Source organism: Battus philenor, unplaced genomic scaffold, assembly GCF_028537555.1.
Source record: "Battus philenor isolate CCGP_79_NKW_IND1 unplaced genomic scaffold, ilBatPhil1.0.hap1 SCAF_15, whole genome shotgun sequence".
Taxonomy (NCBI): domain Eukaryota; kingdom Metazoa; phylum Arthropoda; class Insecta; order Lepidoptera; family Papilionidae; genus Battus; species Battus philenor.
This window is the reverse complement of record NW_027181677.1, coordinates 11,676,687-11,698,231: the sequence shown is the minus strand read 5'-3', so window position 1 is coordinate 11,698,231 and position 21,545 is coordinate 11,676,687. Positions and strand designations below refer to the sequence as shown.

Here is a 21,545-nt window from a genome sequence, read left to right as displayed (position 1 = left end):
TTTGAATATTCCTAGAGATTGTTTTTAGTTACTATTGATGTTTTATTGACCCTTTTGGTTTTAGCTAGTCCAGCTTTATATGAAATACAGAATGGTGCAGGAATATTTCAGTGTTATATTATTTAGTTATTACCCTAGTTCCGGAGTGGAGGCCACTGGCAACCGCAGCGTATCACGACCTGATCGATGACGAACAGATGCAGATTGAGTTACCCTTACTTTAATAATGATAATAATTTAGCATAACCATAAATAAGACAAACTTCTGAAGTGACCTAGAATAAATACCATGTTGCAATGTATAAGGTAAGCTTTATAAATGTATTGATTACAGCTCTGCGTTTTCGAATTTAATTAAATTACAACCTTAAAAAGCAGCGCAGGCCTCGCGACTCAAGCGGGGAGTGATCGAATGATGTGGACAGTCCGTTTATTACTTTTTATGACTCAATTGGTACTTTAAATGAAAACTACATATGTTTAATTAACAATTTATTATAAAAAATTATGTGTAAAACAATAACTTATAGTTTAATTTTTATCACAAAGTATTTCGCATTCGGTAAGTATTTATGCGTAATGTTTAAGAATTTCCACGTACCGCACGAGACATTCCGATGTCTGCCATAACAACGACCCTGCATAACTTATCTGTCGTCGTTTTACTTCTGTGCGATTTACAAACAATGTGCCTCACGAGTAAATTTAACATCGTTTATGTAAGTTGAATCACATTCTTTTGTACGTTATATTATAACACTATAATGAACGGATATAAATAATTTTAGTAATTTTAACGAATTAAAGCTTTCATATTTCATTTTTATAAATAAGTAATCTTAAACTAAAACATACAAGAATGTGTAACAAAGCATTTAAACCTATAATTTTCTCCCACGTGAATTTGGCAAGCGCTTTTGCGATGTTAAGCAAAATCGATTTGTAATCATCGCAACTCTGTATTTAATCGCGATGACGAATTTATGTATGTTTATGGTAAAATTAAATTTCATCGCAGGAGCCGAATCCCTTTATGGTCAAGTGATTTCCCGCGCATTTCATAAGACATTTATTGCTGTAGGTGACGCCATCGGAGGCGCAAACGAGCTGCAAGTTTCTAGTGCAAGCGCAGAGACGGTGCTTGTTGTGTTCGATCTTTGTATCCTCGCAAGCGTTCACATGGAGAATGTGGAGGTCAGGGTTTGTCTCCCGGGCGCAGTTCAAAAGACATGGGTTGTTGTACGTGAAGCCGTCAGTTCCGCAGACTGGTTTAGTTTCACGATCCTTGCATCCGCAAACATCATCAACTTCTCTAACGTTTCTGCAAGCACCGCGGTGGCTGATGTCCAGACTGGGTGCGGTTCGTTTCGTGCACCATAGAGAGCACTGGTTGGGATAGGTGACTCCGTCGGTACCGCAGACTGGGCTGAACTCATAGGTGCAAATGCAGTTGGTGCCTATACCCTCGGTGCCACTGCAGCTGCCAACTCGGACCATGCGTATGTCGGGGTTGGTAGAGCGCGCACAGTCGAGCAGGCACTGGTTGTTGTAAGTCCTGCCGTCGGAGCCGCAGACGGGGCGTCTCTCGCGCGTGCACACACAAGGTGGCAACGCCCACGTCTCCGACAAGTAGCCGACGACGAAAATAATTCCTGTTAATAATTAAATATTTATATAAATACTCATTTCGTTATCTAAAGCTCTCAATTATAATAACAATTATTTATTTTGGGTTAAAATTATGTCTGTCTATGTAAGTAACTACACCTTAAAAATTTTTTAAGTTAACCAAAATTTTTTATAATTTATTTCCATACAGTTGGTTTTTTTAATCTCCCGTTAACCACAGTGCTGATCAAAAGCACAAAGAAAACCATAGAGCAAATCAAAAATCTTCTTTTTGGTCTTTTAACTCCATATTTAAGTTATACTATGATACAGCTCATTATATGAAATATTGCAATATAAAATATTATTATAATATATTAATAAACTATGCCGTTTGATAGTAGACAGCAATATTTTTGGGACTGGAATATTATTTAGTCTTTTAAGAAATAAGTACTGATAAAATTTCCTGGTTAGTAATTTCAGTTTTCCAAAATCAAATTGAGAATATCCTTAATCAAGTAGACTTTTATAAGGTCTTTTGAATCGTTTATTATTTTAACATATGAGACAAAATGCCGATCTACTGAGAAGACCTGGCAAAAAACACAACCGTCGCTCTTTGTAAATGAAATTTAACAATTTTTGATTATTGAAGTTCCACATATTACGATCGGGTATATACGTTTTGTTTTTCTTTTTGATCGGGTTGTTTTATGGTTCAAATAAATTCTAAATTCAGATTAAAAACAAAAGGAACGTCTAAGAGATCTTGTAGTTCTTTCCTATTATTATGTGAACACACAGACCAATGAAGGATTTGTTATCTTTCTGAATAGTGAATTATAAAGTGATGTTGTGATTGAAATATCTCGGTATAAAATTCAACCTTAGCGTATTGCGATTAGAATAATTATAATCCTAATTATTATAATTACTTTTATCACGTAATTCAATCTTGTATCGGATATCGCTTACAGTTACGACCTGATCTCCTTCAATGTTAAGGTTAGGTAAGGTTAGGTTTTTCCTTTATAGACAGTAATATCAGATACGAATTGCGTGTAAATTGTTTCTCGTCGTAAATGTTCTCTTACACGTTAAAAATTTATTCTAATTATTTAGCTTGCTACTGCTACATACAATCGCCCTATTATTAAAAGTATGGTATAACAATAGGGGGACCGGAAAGTAATGTCGCTTTCTTAAGTTAAATTCACACGATTACATTTTTAGCAAGTTTTTATTTCTAATCAACAATATATTCACTTTCGTTATCAACAACCTATTGCCATCTAGTATACAAATTTTCATTGCCGAACAGTAATAATCAATCGGTTTTTCTGTAAAATATTTCGTCAGAAACGACATTACTTTGCGGTCCCCCTAATATAAAAGCATGTAATTAAATTACTAAATGTTTATTTTCAATTTAATAAAATTTGTCGAATATTATTTATTAACACGGGTATTCGTTTTATATACATTTGAAATTAAATTATTATTTCTAATTTCTAATCTATTGACTAATCAGAAAAACTTTATTTTTTTAAAAATAAAAGTCAAAGAAATTTTTAATCTCTTATAAGTCATATATTTTATTTAAATTATAAATGATGTTGTATTATATATCAAATTGTGTTATTAATAAAAAAATAACTTACCGAATAAATATGATGTAGAATACATTTTGAAAACAAATGCTGCAATATTAAATGAGATGTCAAACACGAGCGTCACTAGGGCACAGTGATACAATGGTGGACTGAAGCGGTTGCTTTCGTTTATATATTCAACAACTCGCCAGCCGTCGACGCCGGCAAGGTTTGTCGTGCGACGTAAAACCCCCCGGGTCTGACGGGGACACTAACATGCAACTGTATTTCCCGAGCCTCCGGAAAGTGAATTAACTTCATAAAAATTAAAATGTGCAATCAAACATACTAATCTAAAAATCTCATGATCAACTGTGCTTGTACAGATTTTTTAAAAATGTAAAAGTCAGCATGTAAACCAGCAATTCTTGGAACCAAAAACTTAAAGATGTACGACAGTTACTAATCCAAGTTAAGCCTTTGTTTTATATTTAATCTATATTTATTTAGATAGGGTTATTGAATATAGATGTAAAATCTATGAACTGAATTCAGCTGAGTTTATTTCTTGTCAATTAATGTATGTTACGCCCTTTCCAACAAATCAGAAATGATAAGTAAAGTAACGATAATATATTAAAAAAACGTTTTTCATATTCCGTTTACACGTTTAAAATATTAATTTTTTATCTGTCTCAACATTTTGTATTGCTGGAAGTCATTAGCCAGTCGTATTCTAATAGAAAAAATTAATTTATGTAACATATTTCGGAGTTATTACTTGACATATGAGCTATATATTCACCCTTGTAAGGCTTTTACACCTATTACAATTCATACTGTATAAAGTATTCTTATTTAAGCGTAGAAAATTATATTAGTCTATCATCTCAGCAAAGGAAAAACAGACGAAAAGGAGTTCGAATTTAAATTCAAATTGCAACGGCCTAAAAGTTTAACGACCTCTTAATAAATTGAAATGAATTAAAATACGACATTAGCCAAGGTCCCTAAAAAGATCTTCGAAATGAGTTGCTGTATACGGATTTTGTCTAAGCACTATTGAGATCAAGAGATCTGACATCTTGAATCCAACGAAAAGTTTTTTTTTTAAATAACGATTTTTTTTTAAGTCGAAGTGGAATTTTTTTAAAGTCAGTAAACGAACTCGATCGATTTTAATATTCATTTATGAATTTACAAATATAATTTAATTAATATTTTATTTACAGTATAAACATTATATAACACATGTACGACCTCTAAGTTCAAATCATTAACCATACGTCTATGAATAATTATCTAGGTCGGTTACTATTTATCTAGGTATTGAAATATAGTATATTAATAACACAACACGATGAGGGCGATTATGTTGTCATAACAATGCAATATTATGATTAATATTTTTCTAATATGTATATAAAGCCATTTTATGATGAACAAGGAAATCTCATCCATGCCATAGTTTATTTGACATATCATTAACATAATAATGGCTTGGTTCATTCGCGCTTCATTAAATGATAATTTTATAATTTTCCTTATCAATAACAAAGCGTGAGAATATATTAGTTCTTTTATGTTTCCCCGTGATTCAAACAAGGCATACTAATTTTAACGCGAGAAAAAAAAGGAAATCCCCTCCAGTGCCCACATATAATAATTTAAGCATTGCCAGTTAATACAAAATGTGCGTAGCCTACTTGAATTTTTAACAGGATATATTTTTACGGTGATACAGTGGGTCTTTTAGCCATTTTTCTAGAGGGAAAATTAAAACGGCACATTAGTAATCGACTTATTTGTTCTAAATTTTATTTTTTATTTTTGTAACATTTTCTTTTTATATATAAAAAAAAGATATTTAGATATAAAAAAAAATTTACATCATCATTTCAGCTGGTTGACGTCTATTGCTGGACTAGCTTCACTCTATCTCACTAATTTCCTATTCCATCGGGTGAAAGTGCTCTTCATCCAGTTTCTTTTGACGACCTTAACAAGGTTGTCTGTGCACCTTATACTCGTACTCCAAATACTTAAGATCCTTGCGGCCATTCCTCTTTACTGCCACTTCAAATTGCCAATCACCTGGACCAGAGGCGGCTCTAGCTCGTGTAGCGCTCGTGTGCAATGAAACCCTGGCACCCCCAAGGCTTGACCCCCCACCCCGCGGCTATAACTTTTAACTTTGCCGTCTTAACAAGAAAGTTTTTTTTTATATTCCACGAGTTATTTTATAAACAGGTATAGCTTACAGTATCTTATTAGTGACGGACTTTCTTCTAATGACGGCAGAATAACACTAAATCTTTTTATGCCTGTAGCACATCTCTGTTGCGAAACTAAGTGGCGAACTGCGATAGGTCATGTTTCGTCCTGTGTTTTAAGTGTTATAGATAGTGAAATAGAAGCGAAATGTACGGCGGCGCCCGTGTGCATTGCACACCATGCACTATAGGTTAAGCCGCTCCTGACCTGGGCTATGTCTGATACATTCGTTCGTCTACGAATCTCCTTATTTCTGCTTCGATCTCACACAGAAGTCCTGACCACAGCCTTCTCTATTGCTCGTTGTTCCAATGTGAGCTAGTCAATTAGGCACAGATTTTCTTAAGGCTTCTGCGAAAACTGTATACGTTGAAACATTTCTAAATTTCTTATATCATGGTTGAATTGTTACAAAGTATAATCTTAATTTGACTGAAATACACTCATAGAAATATAAGCTGTATATCGAATAATATATATTACATTATTCTCTGTTTTACTTGTTTACCGTGAATAATTTGTGTTAATGTTAGATATGCGTAAAGAAATAAAAAAGCCTTACGCATATTGGCGTGTGAAGAAATTTAAACAGAATATATTAATCGACGTTGTAGTAATCGTTCAATTGTTACTAATTCAAGCCAAAGTAACTCCTTCCCGTTTTATGTGAATACGTAACAGTGACACGAGGACGTTAAGCAAGTAGCCAGAGTGGCTCCAAACAGGATCGAATGGAAGCAGTTGGAGGTCCTTGCCGACTGACAAACAGATTTTCATAAAATTTATGAATAAGACATTTTAAATTACAATAGTTTTTAATCTTAGTTACTAAGCGTGAAATATTACTTTTAAAAGATTTGAATAAAGGGCACAATACTTTTTTATTTTTCTTTTTACAAATATTTTATTAGCCATTATTCTATATAAAATAAATACGCTAATAAAAACTATCTACATGAGTCAAGATAATATATTTACTCCATTTTGTACTGTTTAAGTTCTCATGTTTTTTTTCTATTTGTCTGCTTTGATAAAAAATTAAGTCATATTAAAATGTCAATTATGACAAAATTCGTTAACGTGTTTTTTTTTAAATAAAGTATTTCCAAAAAAGTTTTCGAAGAAAAATCAATCAATAAAGAAATCTAATTTCAGATCTCTATATATTACGTATATATTTATAAACGAAATCAAAATTTTAGATTTTGTTTTACACATTAATTCGCCGATTGTGCTGAAATTTTTTGAAAAGTTTGCATTGATATTAATAAATGTAAACAATATACAATAAATGGTATGAATACAATATTAGTATATTTTTCCGAACTTAATATCGCTTAATATTTTATAAAAAATAATTCTAGTGTTGCTTTTAGCATGGCTATGTACAACATCGTGTTTGCAGCGTTTTTAATTTAAGTCCAGCTTAGAAGCGGTCATGATTCTAATATTTAATTATAATTCATAATTATTAATAAATTTATTACCACTTTTGTTTATAACAACAAAGTACCTAGTGCAAGAGTAGGTAAGTATAGATAGTTTTGCCTAATATACAGTTGTTTGCCCCTATATGTGGATGACGTATCGTATGAGTAAGCAGTAATAGATTAACAAGCGGAGCACGATTGATGCCAGAGCTTGTTACTTCATGACACAAAAAGAAATATCAGGATTTTTTTAATACGCGCTCATGTCCCTTAAAATGTTTATTCTACACTCGACATAAATATTATCCTGCAAGGTAAAACCTGAAGTCATTCTTATGCAAATAATAAAAAACTAAATCAAAATTTGACGTCACAAGAACGAAATTTATTATGTTAAATTTAGCTGAATTTAATAAAACATTCGAAACCGATTTACGACGAATAGTTATATATAATATATGATTTCATAGATATCATTCTTTTTTCTTTTTCTCGTGGCATTTGACGCCCTCTCATTACAGATTTTTTTTAAATAGCGTCAAAATAAACGCTGCCAGAGTTATAACAGATAATATATAGTTGTTGTCAAACATGTAAGAGTTGTCATACTATAAATTTTGAGATTTTAAATGAAAAGTAGTTGTTTTGTAAACTGACAAATTTCTGATGCAGTATTTTAAGCGATAACATTATATTTATTAGTCATATAACAGTATTTTTATATGTAATTTCGGGTACAAATTTAGTCACAATAGTCAAAAAGTAATTTTCCAAAAAGTATACCACATAGCAGAATTTGTTTGATAAAAACGATTTAGTTTTTTGGTAGATAAATCAGTAAATCAATATTTAGAGGGAAAGTTGATATAATATAGAAATGTCTCGGATGAAAAAAATTTTTTTTCTATTTTCTTGGAACAACAAGGGCAGTGTTTTTAGAGATCGGACTATCAATGTTATCCAAATGGCATTAGCAGATTCGGCGGGTACGAGACGGTAGGGTGCAGAGGGCGCCTTACCTAAAATCCTTTTTAAGGTATTGAAGCTTGAGGGTCCTTGGGGAAGTTTTGGCTCAGGACGCCCAAAGGGGCTAACTTTTGACTTCGCGGTTTGCTATTGCCTGGCTAATAACGCTACAACTTCGGAAACCGATAACGCTGGGAGAAGAACCGGCGTAAGAAACTCAAGCAAGGCTTCTATTTAGTATGATCGGTGGTAACTTCTCCTGTGATAAATAGTGTATCGTTCAAACATACGAGATCGTTTTCAATGAGGCGAAATGGTTATCGAATGGCAACAATGACGATGTGCAGTGCTATTGTAAATAGCGCCACATAAAATCAGTGAATTGGTGTGTTGAGCGGCAGTCTAAATTATAAATCGATGCCTGTTTTAGGAGCTGGGCGATCGATAATACTTCCAGATCGACATGCAGGTCGTCATTGCGTATGTACCAGGACGCACTCATGGACCTACGCATGAACTTGTTCTGTAAGACCTGGAGTCTGTGGTTGACGTGAGGATTAGCATGTGCGAAACACTAACGACTTGCGTATGTAAGGACGGATCTGATACAGTTTTATAGAGTGTCACATTATTTCACAGTGACGTTTAAGTTCCACTGTTTAGCAATGGATAGGGGCGAGCTTTTTTTCGCGCGCTTCCGACTCGTGTATTGAAAATGAATTTGTCTAGATGACAACAACCAGCGCATTTGATTTACCCATTACATTGGACTGTCCACGGGTGAGCTCCGAGAGCTACGGAAGTCACATATAAATATATTTTGGATCCAAACACTCACTTCGTTTGTTAAATTACATATATTTTTTGTCAAGGTTATATCAACATAAAGTAGATTAGAAAAGAAGCTGATCATAAGGTCGTCTTATTATGGAAGTCGTCGTGAGTAATTGCATAAATTGATTGAATATAATTGGATAATCTATGAGGATAAAGATAGATCGATCTATCGCAAAATAAAATAGTTAATTTTGAAAGGAAAATCCTGTTTATTGATATTAATAAGTTTATTAATATCTTAAAATATTACTAGTAAATGCTCTGACAGACTTCGATCTGCTAAAAGTTAAAGACTGTGAAAGAACAATATAAAAAAAGTTAAAAACGTTTTATTTATTCAGTTTAAAAATAATGTCCTTATTAATTAATTTATTGTATTAATAACAAAAATCTATTACTTACAAAAAAAAATTGTACTCTGCAAGATTTAATCCTAACACACCCGTTTTGGTTTGCATTTACGTCATATGTTGCATAATTTTTTCACCTCCTGAAAATGCTGTCGAACAATAGGCTTATTTAGTTTCTAGGCTCTTGCTGGATTCATAAATTGAACTTTCTTTCCTTTGCTTTTCTTTCCTAACTCATAAATTACAATCGTTGGATAAGTCAGTAAATAAGTTCTTTGAAAAATACTGGGATCAAGAGGTTATGAAATTTATGTAACGCAATCCAACCAAAAAACTTAACAGCGCTCGTTTCAAAGCATTTTTTTCTAAAGTTTGGGCTAAGAGTCTTACACCTGAAAATATAATGAATGGTTTTAAAGCAATAGTTAGTAGTAAACCCGCTTAGGATTTAAATTTTTTATTAAACTAACTTTTTATCGTACGTTAAACGTACATTTAGACATCTGCATTACGATTGGCACAGGCCTCTCTTACGTAAGATATCGGAGCATGTATTATGGATTGGTTTGTTGCGCGATCGTGAGCGGAGCGTGCCTTTTAGCGCGGGAAATCGCCTTTTTAGTTGCCGCTACGTCAATGTTATTTCATATGTCAAACCTATTTCTGTTATATACGGTTATAGAAGATGGCGACATTTTGACAGTTACGACTAGTTCATAAACTAAATTTAGGTTTTAAAAGACCTACACTTTTCGTTGTAGCCCTCGTCTCCCTTTTTTGGTCGGTTTTTCATACACTGTCGCTTTCCTTGCCGGTCTTCCGTGTTGTCTATCGCTTCGGCTACATTGGTACCAAAAGTGGTTCGGAACTGATTGAACCTGCTCACAGGACTGCGGTCCTATATGGACTTTTTCGGTGATAAAAAGTATTTCCCGGTTGTCACTGTCTTTTTTGACTATGTGACTGGTAAACTTAAACGCTCGCTTTCTTCATATAGTGAAGACAAGTGGATACTCCGAGTTTCATTAACATCGATGCGTTGGTTCTACAAGCAGGTCTACACATATGTGTCTATGTAATGTCTTTTTAAGTGATTAAGATATTCTGTGTGTATCGGAACTTATTTAAATTTTACAGAAGTAGAAGATACTTACGCCTTATCGATATTTGTGTCAACGACAATTTAAAATATCAATATGTAGGCACTTTCGGAAAATATTGCTTTTAGAAAACGCCGGCAACTCTTTTAGAACATCATGAAGATGGCCACCAATGACAAAGGGTCTTTTAGTCAGTCCGAAAGGCCAGTAGAGATTTGATCTTCTAACGTACTGTTCTTCAAAAATTTCGTAAAGGTAATATTTGGAATAAATATCAAAAATAATAAATACATTTAAAGTGACGTTTTATTGTTGTAAATGTGCAACAATTATAATACTTAACCTATTATATCGTAAGAGTATTACGTTAGAGTACAACAGTTCCTCTTTCATTAACCAACGCATTATTTGTGCACTTGGGAATGGACGAAGCTAACAGTAAATTAACGCGAAGAACCTACAATAGAATCGAGAAGAATGTATAAACAATCTAAATTAATAAGCAGCTAAAATTAACAATGTTCAAAATAAAGTCTCTATAGTAAAACACAAAAAAATTGCGAAAAAACATCTCTATATCAATTACTATCATTTTACGATTATGAATCACCTCTAATACGCAGTACGGTCATAATTTCAGCTGTAATATGTCCTCTGTTGAACACATGCTTTCACCATAGGTTTCAAATAGGACCCATAGGAAGCGGCATCTAGCCTCTTTCGATGCTGCTTAAAAAGTTGTTTTTCCATCGTGTGGGTTGTCGTCGTACGCTGTCTTAGCATCTCTTCTGTGCGATTTGGGGCCCGCCCACCGTCTTTTTAAACGGTTTTATTTAGTTCGACCCGTACGGAATTTATTAGGATCAAAATTAGAAATTGAAATTTAAGCACCTTCCCGTTGTCAGATTGATCTGAAATTTGGTACACACATTTAATTTAGATGACAAAACAATATAATAAAATCAATAACATTATAAATCTAAGATGGCTGCCGATACAAAATGGCGGATTACGTATTTTTCCTTAACCTCCTCAATATGGGTATCAAATGAAAGGGCTACACTAGTAAAACACGATGATTATGTCAAAATTTAAAATTCAAGATGGACGCCGTTCCAATATGGCGGACTAGGTATATATTTTTCCACAACCACCACAATATGGATATCAAAAAACCGTTTAACTTAAAAGTTTTTTTTAATGTATTTATTGCCAATCCATTGGGCTATAATTACTTTCGCTGATTTGCGGATCTCTTGAATTTTGATAAGGTTTCGTAGGAAAATCACGTCGATAACTCTCTGCATGGCTCGTTGAGCGACTGTGAGTCTCAGGCCACAGTGAGAGACCTTCTTTCACCAGTTATTTAAAAAATAAATATATAAATAAAAAAAGAATAAAAAAAATTATTACTTAAATAATAATTAGTCATTAATAGTTTCTCAGGGAGTATAAAATAAATATTAATGTGGTTATTTATCAGTTACCGATTTTCTACGCTCGTCCATCTCTTGTAGAAGTTATGAAATATCTGAATCATAGTAAAAGGAAGGCCTGCAATATAATCAGTGATTACAATTGTACTTGTTAATTATTCAATTGTCTTTCCTGAATCATGCTCGCAGACTGACGTGATATGGCCGATAGTGAGTAGATCCGGCACAGATAATACTATTACAGGCTGTTTAAAAAACATACACGGGTTTAAGTTTTAAAGTCTAAACATATTATTTAATATTTGGAAAGTAATATTAATGTAACATAAAACTAAATAAAGTAACGAAAAACATACCATCTCAGAAGTCTCTGCGAGAATTCACTCTGTGTAGCATCCCGTAAGCATAATAATAATAATAATAATAACGATAATAATAATGATGATAATGATAATGATAATAATGATAATAGTAATGATAATAATATAACTTTTTTATGTCATACCAAACAAATTTGCCATAGTTTACATATTTAAACACAATTAAACTCGAATTAAATCTAATAACATTTATTTATTTTGTTTCTTATTTACTGGTATGAATCCTATTTGGGCCTCCCCCAACCTGTGTAAAGCCTCTCTGTCCTGGGCCTTTTTCATCTGGTCGAGCCCAGCCAGTGCAGACACATCGTCGGCCTACCTTTTTTGTGGTTTACTAGTTTGCATATATCACAATATAAACCTGAACACAACATGCTGAGTGGTATTTTTTATTAAATCATACCTATAACTGTTTTCATTAAACGGAAAGGATTATTTTGGTAATAGTTGTTTAATTGGTTTCATTTTATTGAATTAATTGTCAATGATACTTATTAACTTATTTTTTTATAATTTTATGGGTGTCGCCGAAGTGTAACTATTAATTTAATTATATTCAAACGTATTTGCTTAACGTGGCTTTTTTATCTCGGGGAGACTTCTGAATGTTCCAGATGCCTCTGGTAAGAAGATAGGGTTATATCGATTTGGTAACATTGACATTTACCAGCGCTTTGCTATTGTGGATAGCCCGTTCCGGGGTATGCGTTGTTCGTGCTAAGCTATCACGATGGTTCGTGACCACGTCGATCCATCATCGGTCTCTTGGTTGTTGAAAATGGGAATTTAGGGCTCCCACCTTAAATACCCGCGACTACGAAATCCACGTTTATGGTAGGAGAACTCAGGACAGTGTCCTGCTGACAGTGTCCAGGGGTGGAATCTATCCTCTGTAAGTTCAGAACCATGACAGTCTCATAGATGGAAGCTACGACTTTCCACGCCGATTGTGTGATAAAGATAACATAGTTCTTAATTTATTTTTATACATACATATATAATTATTCTTGACCTAGATTGATAAAAAATCTAAATTATTTATGTGTCATATTTCTTTCTTTTCGCTAAGTAGCTGCAATAAACATTATGTTATATTTTAATTATAACATACTGCTAATGTTAAACTATATTTACTCAACTTCATACATACAAATTTTTTTAAACAACTATTTACAATATACATTAATAAAAAGTCGTAGTATAAATAATGGTTCTGTTGTCCCTTTAAAGGTGATACAACATTAAAATTTACTACTTGAAAATTTTTGAGGCGCGCAATCTTTTTCAAGGCGGTGCTTAAAAATTCTCAATTAAAATTACAAGTCAAGTTATGGATACAGTGAATTATAAATGTGTTTTTAAAGAATTTATAATACCCGCGAAAGACGATCTCGTTTTTCGGCACCAGGTTAAATATTACTGTGGTCACACCTACTGGTCATATCCGCCAGTTTTTTTATTATTCGTTATATGTGTAATAAAAATATTGTTTGTTGCACTTGTGATATTAATATATATATATATATATATATTTGGTTTAAAAAGCTTTACGGCATTTCAATCAGTACATAATGTAACAGCCGAAGTTGATGGCGACTTACTGAGTAATTTTAAAACCTCTTTGTATTTTTTTTTGTTTTATATACTTTTTTATATTGACATGTGTGACGATGCATTTGTGCATGTTCGTTTGTTCTGTCAGTCTATTACGTATTATTTTACTGTTACTTAGTTTTGTAAAATTATAATTAAATTACCACCATCATTTGCATTTATTTAATCCGTTTATACATTTCACACGCTTGCCAACACTGATATAGTTGTAAATGCCAAAGGACAAATAGCATTTGTTAATGATAATAAAGGTGGTAATGAAATGACTGGACTACCGGTCTTAATTGTTTCATGCAACCTTCAATAAATGATATTCAATGCGAAGGCGGTGAAAACTTGTAATGATTGTTTACCTGCGTGACACAAGGGCTGCTTGAAAACCTCGAGGTTCATTCATGCGTCAATGATTTGTAAACAATTATTAATAAATGTGTGTATGTAAAACAAGTGCGTCTGGACATTGTTACTGACCAAGAGGTATGGTAACCTTGATATGTAACTATGAATATATTTTTCGCAACACGTTAAAAGGTAAAGAAAAGCTTGAAAAAGTTTCACGTAGAAAATCATTCAAAGCTATACGAAATAACTAGGGATTACCAAAATGTTTATTCGTAGTCCGATAAAAGGATATTTTTTTGTGGTAAACTTGTAAAAAATATGTTCTTCAATATTACAAACTAACACTCGTTTAGTAAGCTGACTTTTTACCAGTTATCATGGTTTGTTGATTAGATTTTGTTACAACAAAATTAAATTAAAAAAATCTAAAAAAACAGTGACAGAGACATTGTTTGACTAGTTTAGTTACATACACATCCGGTAGAGGCGCTGCTCACTATAAAAATGTTTACAGAAACAATTCGTGTAATTTTTCGCAAGTTATTTGTGCATGCCATCAGTGTGACTATTCAACTGACAGTCGAGTAGAAGCACTCAATATATAATAATGAAATAGATATCTGCTCTTTAACAGATACACGCTAAACCTTCATACAAGTTTACTTTAAAACCGCCCGGTTTTCATCAGAAATTGTAATACTAGAACCGAAGTGTTTAGCTTAGATGCATCTCAGGTTAAGCTATTTAACTGAGTGAAAGAATCGTCATTTTTATGCATTTACCTCGTAACGTTTTAATTTTATATGTTAAAACCCAAAAGATCTTTATATACACTATTTCTCTACCCTGTTAAGGATGTATATGACTTCTCAAAAACACGGCTTCTAGATTCAGGGTGCGTGTGGATCTCACTTAGCTCTAAGCTGAAAAAGATAGGTTAATACAATATTATTTTTACATATGGCCCATTATTAGAGACCTCTTGTTCACCCCTATCTCGGGAGAGACTGCGACATTATTTTTCAATTTTGACTTTATTTTTTTTTATTTATTCTTCTCTTCCAGGAATCATAATTTCTTTCGTTCTTTTCATCTTCCTTCCATCACAATTTCTTTCGTATTTTTTTCTTTTTTTTCTTCGATTCATACTTTACCTCACTCTCTTCTTCACAATAATTTAAACTTTAAGAGTACCATCGCAAATGCAAGTGAAATCTTAATACAAGCATACAGTTCGTAAGTACCATTGATGAAGAAAATAAATGAAATAATTATAATTAATAAAAAGGTCTGATGAAAAAATTAATACAAATATAAAAGGTCCCTGCTATTTTCAGGCGGGGGTTTTCAAACATGAAAATTAAAAAAAGTTGAAGGAGACGATATGAGAAAAAGGTGTTATTTGTGACATGAATTGTTGGGCGATTAAATTCAGCATTTTAATATAAAAAGATACACACTTTATAATTATTTATTTATTTTATTAAACTGTAGCAATCATAATTGATGATAAATCAAGATTTTTATCACTTTATAACATATATTACATTGCCATAGTTTCTCGCAATGTTTTCCTTAAGCGTGCACGTGGTAAACAGGTTATAGGAGTGACAAATTAGCGCTAATTTTAGCGCCTAAATGGTCCAGTTATCTCAAGGAGTCTGACCTTCCGGAGAGGAAACATCATGTCACGGCTGTTACGCTCGTACTTGAGCTGTTGTTTGTTATTATTAATACAAATAACACTTAACAATGACTCGTTTGGGCGACTACGCTATGGTAGGATATATTAACAAGATTTATGAATTATTTTTTTTAAATTTCGTTAGATTTTGGATAATTGGTTGTAGAAGTAAAAGCTTTAAAGCCGTGAATATATTGCTCATTTGTTGTGAAATAATATATTGTACACTTAATTCAAAATTTAATGATTTCATAAATACTTTATGACGTAATTATAATATAGTAAAAAATGCCTCTTCGATATTTAGATAACACATTAAACTTAATTTTATGCTACAATATTGTTATCTGTTCCTGGAGACTGTACTGCCGGAAGGTATTGGCCATTCCAATTACGCATTCCAATAGAAAATATGAATTAATGTACCATATTTCGAAGTGATCACTTTATACAGGATTATTGGAAATAGATGTGAAAGCTTTTTCCCGATAAATGAGCTACAAATTATTTCCTTTAAAGCTTTTACAACTATAACCAATCAACCAAAATAAAAAAAAAATGATATTTAATGATGATATCATTAACAATTTAATTATGTAAATTTTAGCATTATTAGTTTATTAGTTAAAGGAATCTGTTCAATACTCAGTATAAAATATATATAGCTACCAACAGACCGTGAGTTTATTAGCAAGAATTGAAATTATACGAGTAGACTACGTGACATCTTTTAATAATGTCTCTGAACTGAACACTGTCCCTTAAATCTGTAGCCCATGCGAATATTTTAATTGTTATATCAATAATATAATAATATTTTTTATTAGCATAACATCAGAATTATAGTAAGACTGTAGTAAGTTTAACAAAACCCTATGCAAGGCACAAAATATCTGGTAAAAAAAATTAGGTTGAAATATTTTGAATTGTGCAGCGTCAGACAATATTGAAAGAAGATTAGGTAATAATAAAGAAAAATGTACAGACTATTAAAACTAATTTAGAAAATACAAAGATACAAAATTAAAAAAAAAATCAAAACAAAATTTAAAATAAAAAAGAATTATCAGACTACATTATTATAATAACTTGGTGCTTTAAATAAAATGTTCGGATTTGAGAGTAATTTTTTTGTGATGTTATTTTTACCTTCCCAATAATTAGGGTTATATATTTTAAAGTTTCTTAAATTTATTATATAAATAAGAAATTGTATAGAGTTTGATAGAGCAGTGGTATCCCAGAGGTAGAGGATTGAGACTTGCGATCGTAGGTCTTAGGATTAGTAGGATTGTCACTGCTAACAAACAAGTTTCCAGAGGATCGACAGCAGCGTCCTCTGCGTACCATAATACCACGATATATACTGCGATCGCCTACCCGCCTGCCTGGGGAAGTCCTTGCAGTTGGTGTCTGAGGGCTGAAAAGAAGATACAGATAGAAGTAGAAACGTTGAGAAAATATTGTTTGGACGGGAAGAACTGGTATACGAAAAATAGTCGCGAGGTTCTTGAATTGAGAACGGAAAAAACTTTTCTGTGAGATTTCTATATGTGACCTAAGACTGAATAGTCCGCTAACATTAAGAACCTAAAATTCTTTAAAACTTAATTGTCAGCGGAATCGGAATTATTTTAATAAATCTCTGCTCCTCCAGAAAATAAGAAAAATCGGTGTTTAATATAGGAGTTACATGCGGTCAATACTATATAATCATAGTTGTATGAAAATCGTGATTATATTACACAAACATTTTTTTCTCTTTATAATATTAATATAAACATCGATTGAAATATTAGTTTTGTGAAGCAAAGAAAATGATGTTCGGTATTTAAATTTTATATACACTGAACACATATCCGCGGAAATGGTGACTATTATAGCAGTTGTGGTAACGAGTTTTATGCTAAATTTACAAACGCATTGTGCATAGTAAGGATAAATATTCTTAAATAAACACGTTATTTTGTTTAAGTTGTAAGATCCTGGCCGTCGATCACGTCATTATTTACGGTTGACGCACAATGAAATATTACTAAAGACTACAAAATAATTTATTTGGTTCGCAGCTTTTACTTGAGTTTACAGCTTTGCGAGTATCGCGGTAAAATTATTGGTTTTTGAATACACAGGTCCCAAGATTATGAACGTGTGGATATGACATCACATAAACCATCATCATCATTAATTCGGCCATAAGACGTTCACAATTGGACATAGACTTCCACCTTTACATACGTTTTTTTAAACAGTGTAGTACTGTTACATCACTGACAATGAAAGTTTTTAATTTCAGCCAGTTTATAAACAATATTACAAAAATATTTTTAAAACTCGAAAATAGAACTCTTTAACCTTTTTACGTGTATGACAACATTATGTCAATTATTTATACAAAATGGCGACCCAGTTTAAAAATAATAATATTATAATAATTTTAAAATTCAAAAATAGAATTTTTCATATACTTTTTACGTGCATTGCATTATGTCAATAATATTTACAAAATGGCGGCCAAATAAAAGTTGGGTGTCAGAGTTATTAGTGTACATTTTCGTAGTACGATTAAGAATTTTTACGAATTTCGTTGCGGTTTCAGTGACCAAGAGTCATGATAGACATTGGTCAGCTTCTACTGATGATACGCAACTGTATTAATAAGTTCAAATGTAGTTGTACTACTCTCAATAAAAATTCGCGAGAGGGACATCTTTACTAAACGGCGATTGACAAGAGAGAGTTTTCACCAACAAATTCAAGCGTACTTAGACATTGTTATAAATCTGTGGGATTCTTCATAGGGCTGGTAGGTCTTTAAATATTAACAACACGAAGTCCGAAGTAGAAGTGTGTGCATTCGACCTTCGCCCGTATTTATTTTGACGTAAGTAAATAATTTTGTTTCCCTACAAATCAAAATCAAAATATATTGCACAATCGTTAAGGCCTTAGAATATTTTGAAAAACAATTAATAATTTATAAGTCAATACTCAGTTTTGGCGATCTTAAAACATTATTATTAGCAAGCACCTTTTTGTCAATAAGATTGCATGGAATTCATAATAAAATTATTTAATTGTTTATACGAATGGTATGTGCTAAGTTTGACATCAGACTTTAAATACAGTTTTAGATTCTGTTATTCAAGTTTATAATCCTAAGTTGATAAGATTTTTTTATATTACATTTTAATTTAAATTGTTCAAAATATAAATGCTACATAATAAGGCAATATAACTATTGTTTATTTATTGTAATCTTGTATTAGTATGTAATCTTATATTCTTTATTTAATTAAAAACCATTATAATCAAAAGTCTTTCGTCAAAACCATCATAGATTTTTAATTTTAAAGGTTCAATATATTGGATTGGCTCTCTACAGACCACTGTTTCCCAACGGGCACCCACAGGGGTGTATTTCATTGTAAAAGGGGGCAAGTTGAAAGTGGACTCGATACACGTTTTACTCTTTCGCTTTAATATAAAAATATATATGTTACATAGGTGATCGTAAGAACTTTAAAGAAGCTAAGGTGGGTGTAGCATGGCACATATATGGTTGAAAAATACACATTTAGACGTTCTTTGTCGTTAAATCGCATGATCGAATAATTAACAGCTGAATGTCGAGAAATTATGCTATTGGGATATTTGTTTATCTATAAATTCATAATTTTTGTGAATCCACGTATTAGTGACATTAAAAATAGAGCGCTTTTGTTGTAAAGCCTTGTGTTATAAATATATTATGATTATTATAACAATACGAGAGATTCATTACAAAATGCTATTGCGTTTCACTGATTAAAAAAATTGAGTATTTAAAAAGAAAGATAAAAAGGTCACAACGAGTTATCGTGAAGTGCTTGTTTTTGTTGTCATACGAATTATCGAATTTCAAATCTCTGATCGCTCATTAAAATTTATTTTTTATACAATCATTATATACATAGTATTGTTTACTTAACTTTTTGACTACCATTTCTGTTATTCTGGTGTAGCCATCATTTATAAAATGCACTATTACCGTACATTGTCTTTGGCTCCATGAACTCATTTCCGACGAAGCTGTGAAAGCCTTAGAGCTAACAGCACTAAAATCTCGAAATAGTACAGTACAGTACCATTGCCGCCATTTCAGCCACAGGTCGTCTACTGCGCGACATATACGTCTTTCTTAGATTTCCAATAGAATCAGTGCGAAACAATTTACCACCGGCTTTAAGTTTATCGGTTTATCCTGTGATGTTTTTACCGGTTTGAGATCTCCACCTGAGATCCTCAAGGCCCCAGCTGCCATCTGTTCAACGCGCTATTTACCCTGACCATTACCAACTTGCCAACCCGCTGGACTATGACAGTTAAATTCATCCATGTCATATTATCTCGTCATTTTTAATACGATGCCATAGCCTAAACTCTATACCAGGGGTGGCCAAGCTCCTTGATAGTTCGAGCCATTGTTCGAAATTCAAAATTTTTCGCAAGCTGCAATTAAATACGCATTTAAAACACGCAAACGAAAATATTATTTTTAAATTATATTTATTGAAATTATATTACAAACATGTGTATTGAAGTTAGATATCATGGCACGCGTATATGACAGCACTCCTAATAATACTTAAGATGCCGGTTAGTTAATTATGATCGGTGTTTTGATTTCGCTAATTTTGTGGTGGAATAATAATTATTCAAATCAGTAATTTGTTTCAATTTCCCCGAAGCTGACATAGGTAATCTGAAATAATTCGAAAATCAATCGGAGCCAAAAATATTCGTTCGAAGAGCCGCATGTAGTTGCGAAGCGCAATTAAGCCACCCTTGCTCTATACCCATAACAGTGAACGATCGTTGTCACTCTGATTAACCATCTCGTTTATTTTCGTATTAAAAAAATTATTATAATAATTAAAATTCATGAATCAAAGACCGAAATGTAGCGTTAATATTTTAAATTAAGAAGCATGGTAGTATGGGCCAGTTAAAGTAAGCCCTTCAGAGTCTACCTCGTCAGCATCATTTCCAGCGTCAACAAGGTCAGATGCGGGGAGAGGATGTTGTTAAACAGTAGTTCAATAAACCATTATCTAATGTTACCCCTTTTGCGTTTCTTATAAAGCCCGCATAAAATTTACATTAGATTCCTAAGTTCAGCGGAAAATTTGTCGGAAGTAAGACATGTATTATATATACAAAATAGTAAATAATTTACTTTTTTTATTATAATAAAAGCTATTTGTCTTTGCAAACTTTGTACTCATTGTTTCAGCCCATAGACGCCCATTGCAAAGCATGATCTTCCCCTACAGATATCTATGGATATACCATAATCGCCACACTTGGCAGACGGATGGGCGATCACAGTGTGATATTATGATACCAGAAGACGCAGCTGCTCATCCTCTGGAAACTTGTTTGAGAATAGTGGCATTCCTATATGTTTAATGTACAATTTTTTTAATTATTACAATACAAATTATATAAGATTGTATCCCGTGAAAGGAACCCGCGACCTACAATCATAAGTCCCTGTTTGTTACCGCCGGGTTTCTACTGCTTAAAAAGTATTGTACTGCCAGAAGTTACTGGCCTGTCACATTCCAATAACTAACCTAACCTAACATATTTCAGAGTGATAATTTTATTTACTGATATAATGTGAAATATGTAAATAATTGTTATTACTTATAAATACTGGCCCGTGTTAAAGGCAGCTGTTACTTGACAATGCAAATTTGTGGCGCATAAACATTTTCAGCGCAATATTCTTTTTTTATGAGAATATTTACTACATTATTATTAAACCAATAAAAAATCGCTAAAGTCAGTTTTTATTACTTTATTAATGTAAATAAGGATTCATTTTCTGCAACATTAATAAAATATAGTATTTATTATAGTATACACATGCATCGTAATTCTA

General features: G+C 32.4%; 1 protein-coding gene across 1 annotated transcript; it reads right to left on the bottom strand.

Moving 5' to 3' along the window:
• Positions 1-486: 486 nt before the first annotated feature.
• LOC137918869 (serine protease inhibitor dipetalogastin-like) lies at positions 487-3,359 on the bottom strand. Its single transcript, XM_068761796.1, has 2 exons — positions 3,273-3,359; positions 487-1,652 (listed from the first exon to the last, which is right to left on the bottom strand). The coding sequence occupies exons 1-2, from the start codon at positions 3,295-3,297 to the stop codon at positions 1,003-1,005; spliced, it is 675 nt and encodes a 224-aa protein (XP_068617897.1). The 5' UTR covers positions 3,298-3,359; the 3' UTR covers positions 487-1,002.
• Between the last annotated feature and the right edge of the window lie 18,186 nt (positions 3,360-21,545).

Excerpts from the sequence above, each read along its gene's own strand:
- LOC137918869 (XM_068761796.1), bottom strand. The coding sequence starts at position 3,297 with ATGTATTCTACATCATATTTATTCG. Across the intron at positions 1,653-3,272 it reads TTCTACATCATATTTATTCG|GAATTATTTTCGTCGTCGGC; the intron begins GTAAGTTATTTT and ends AATTATTAACAG.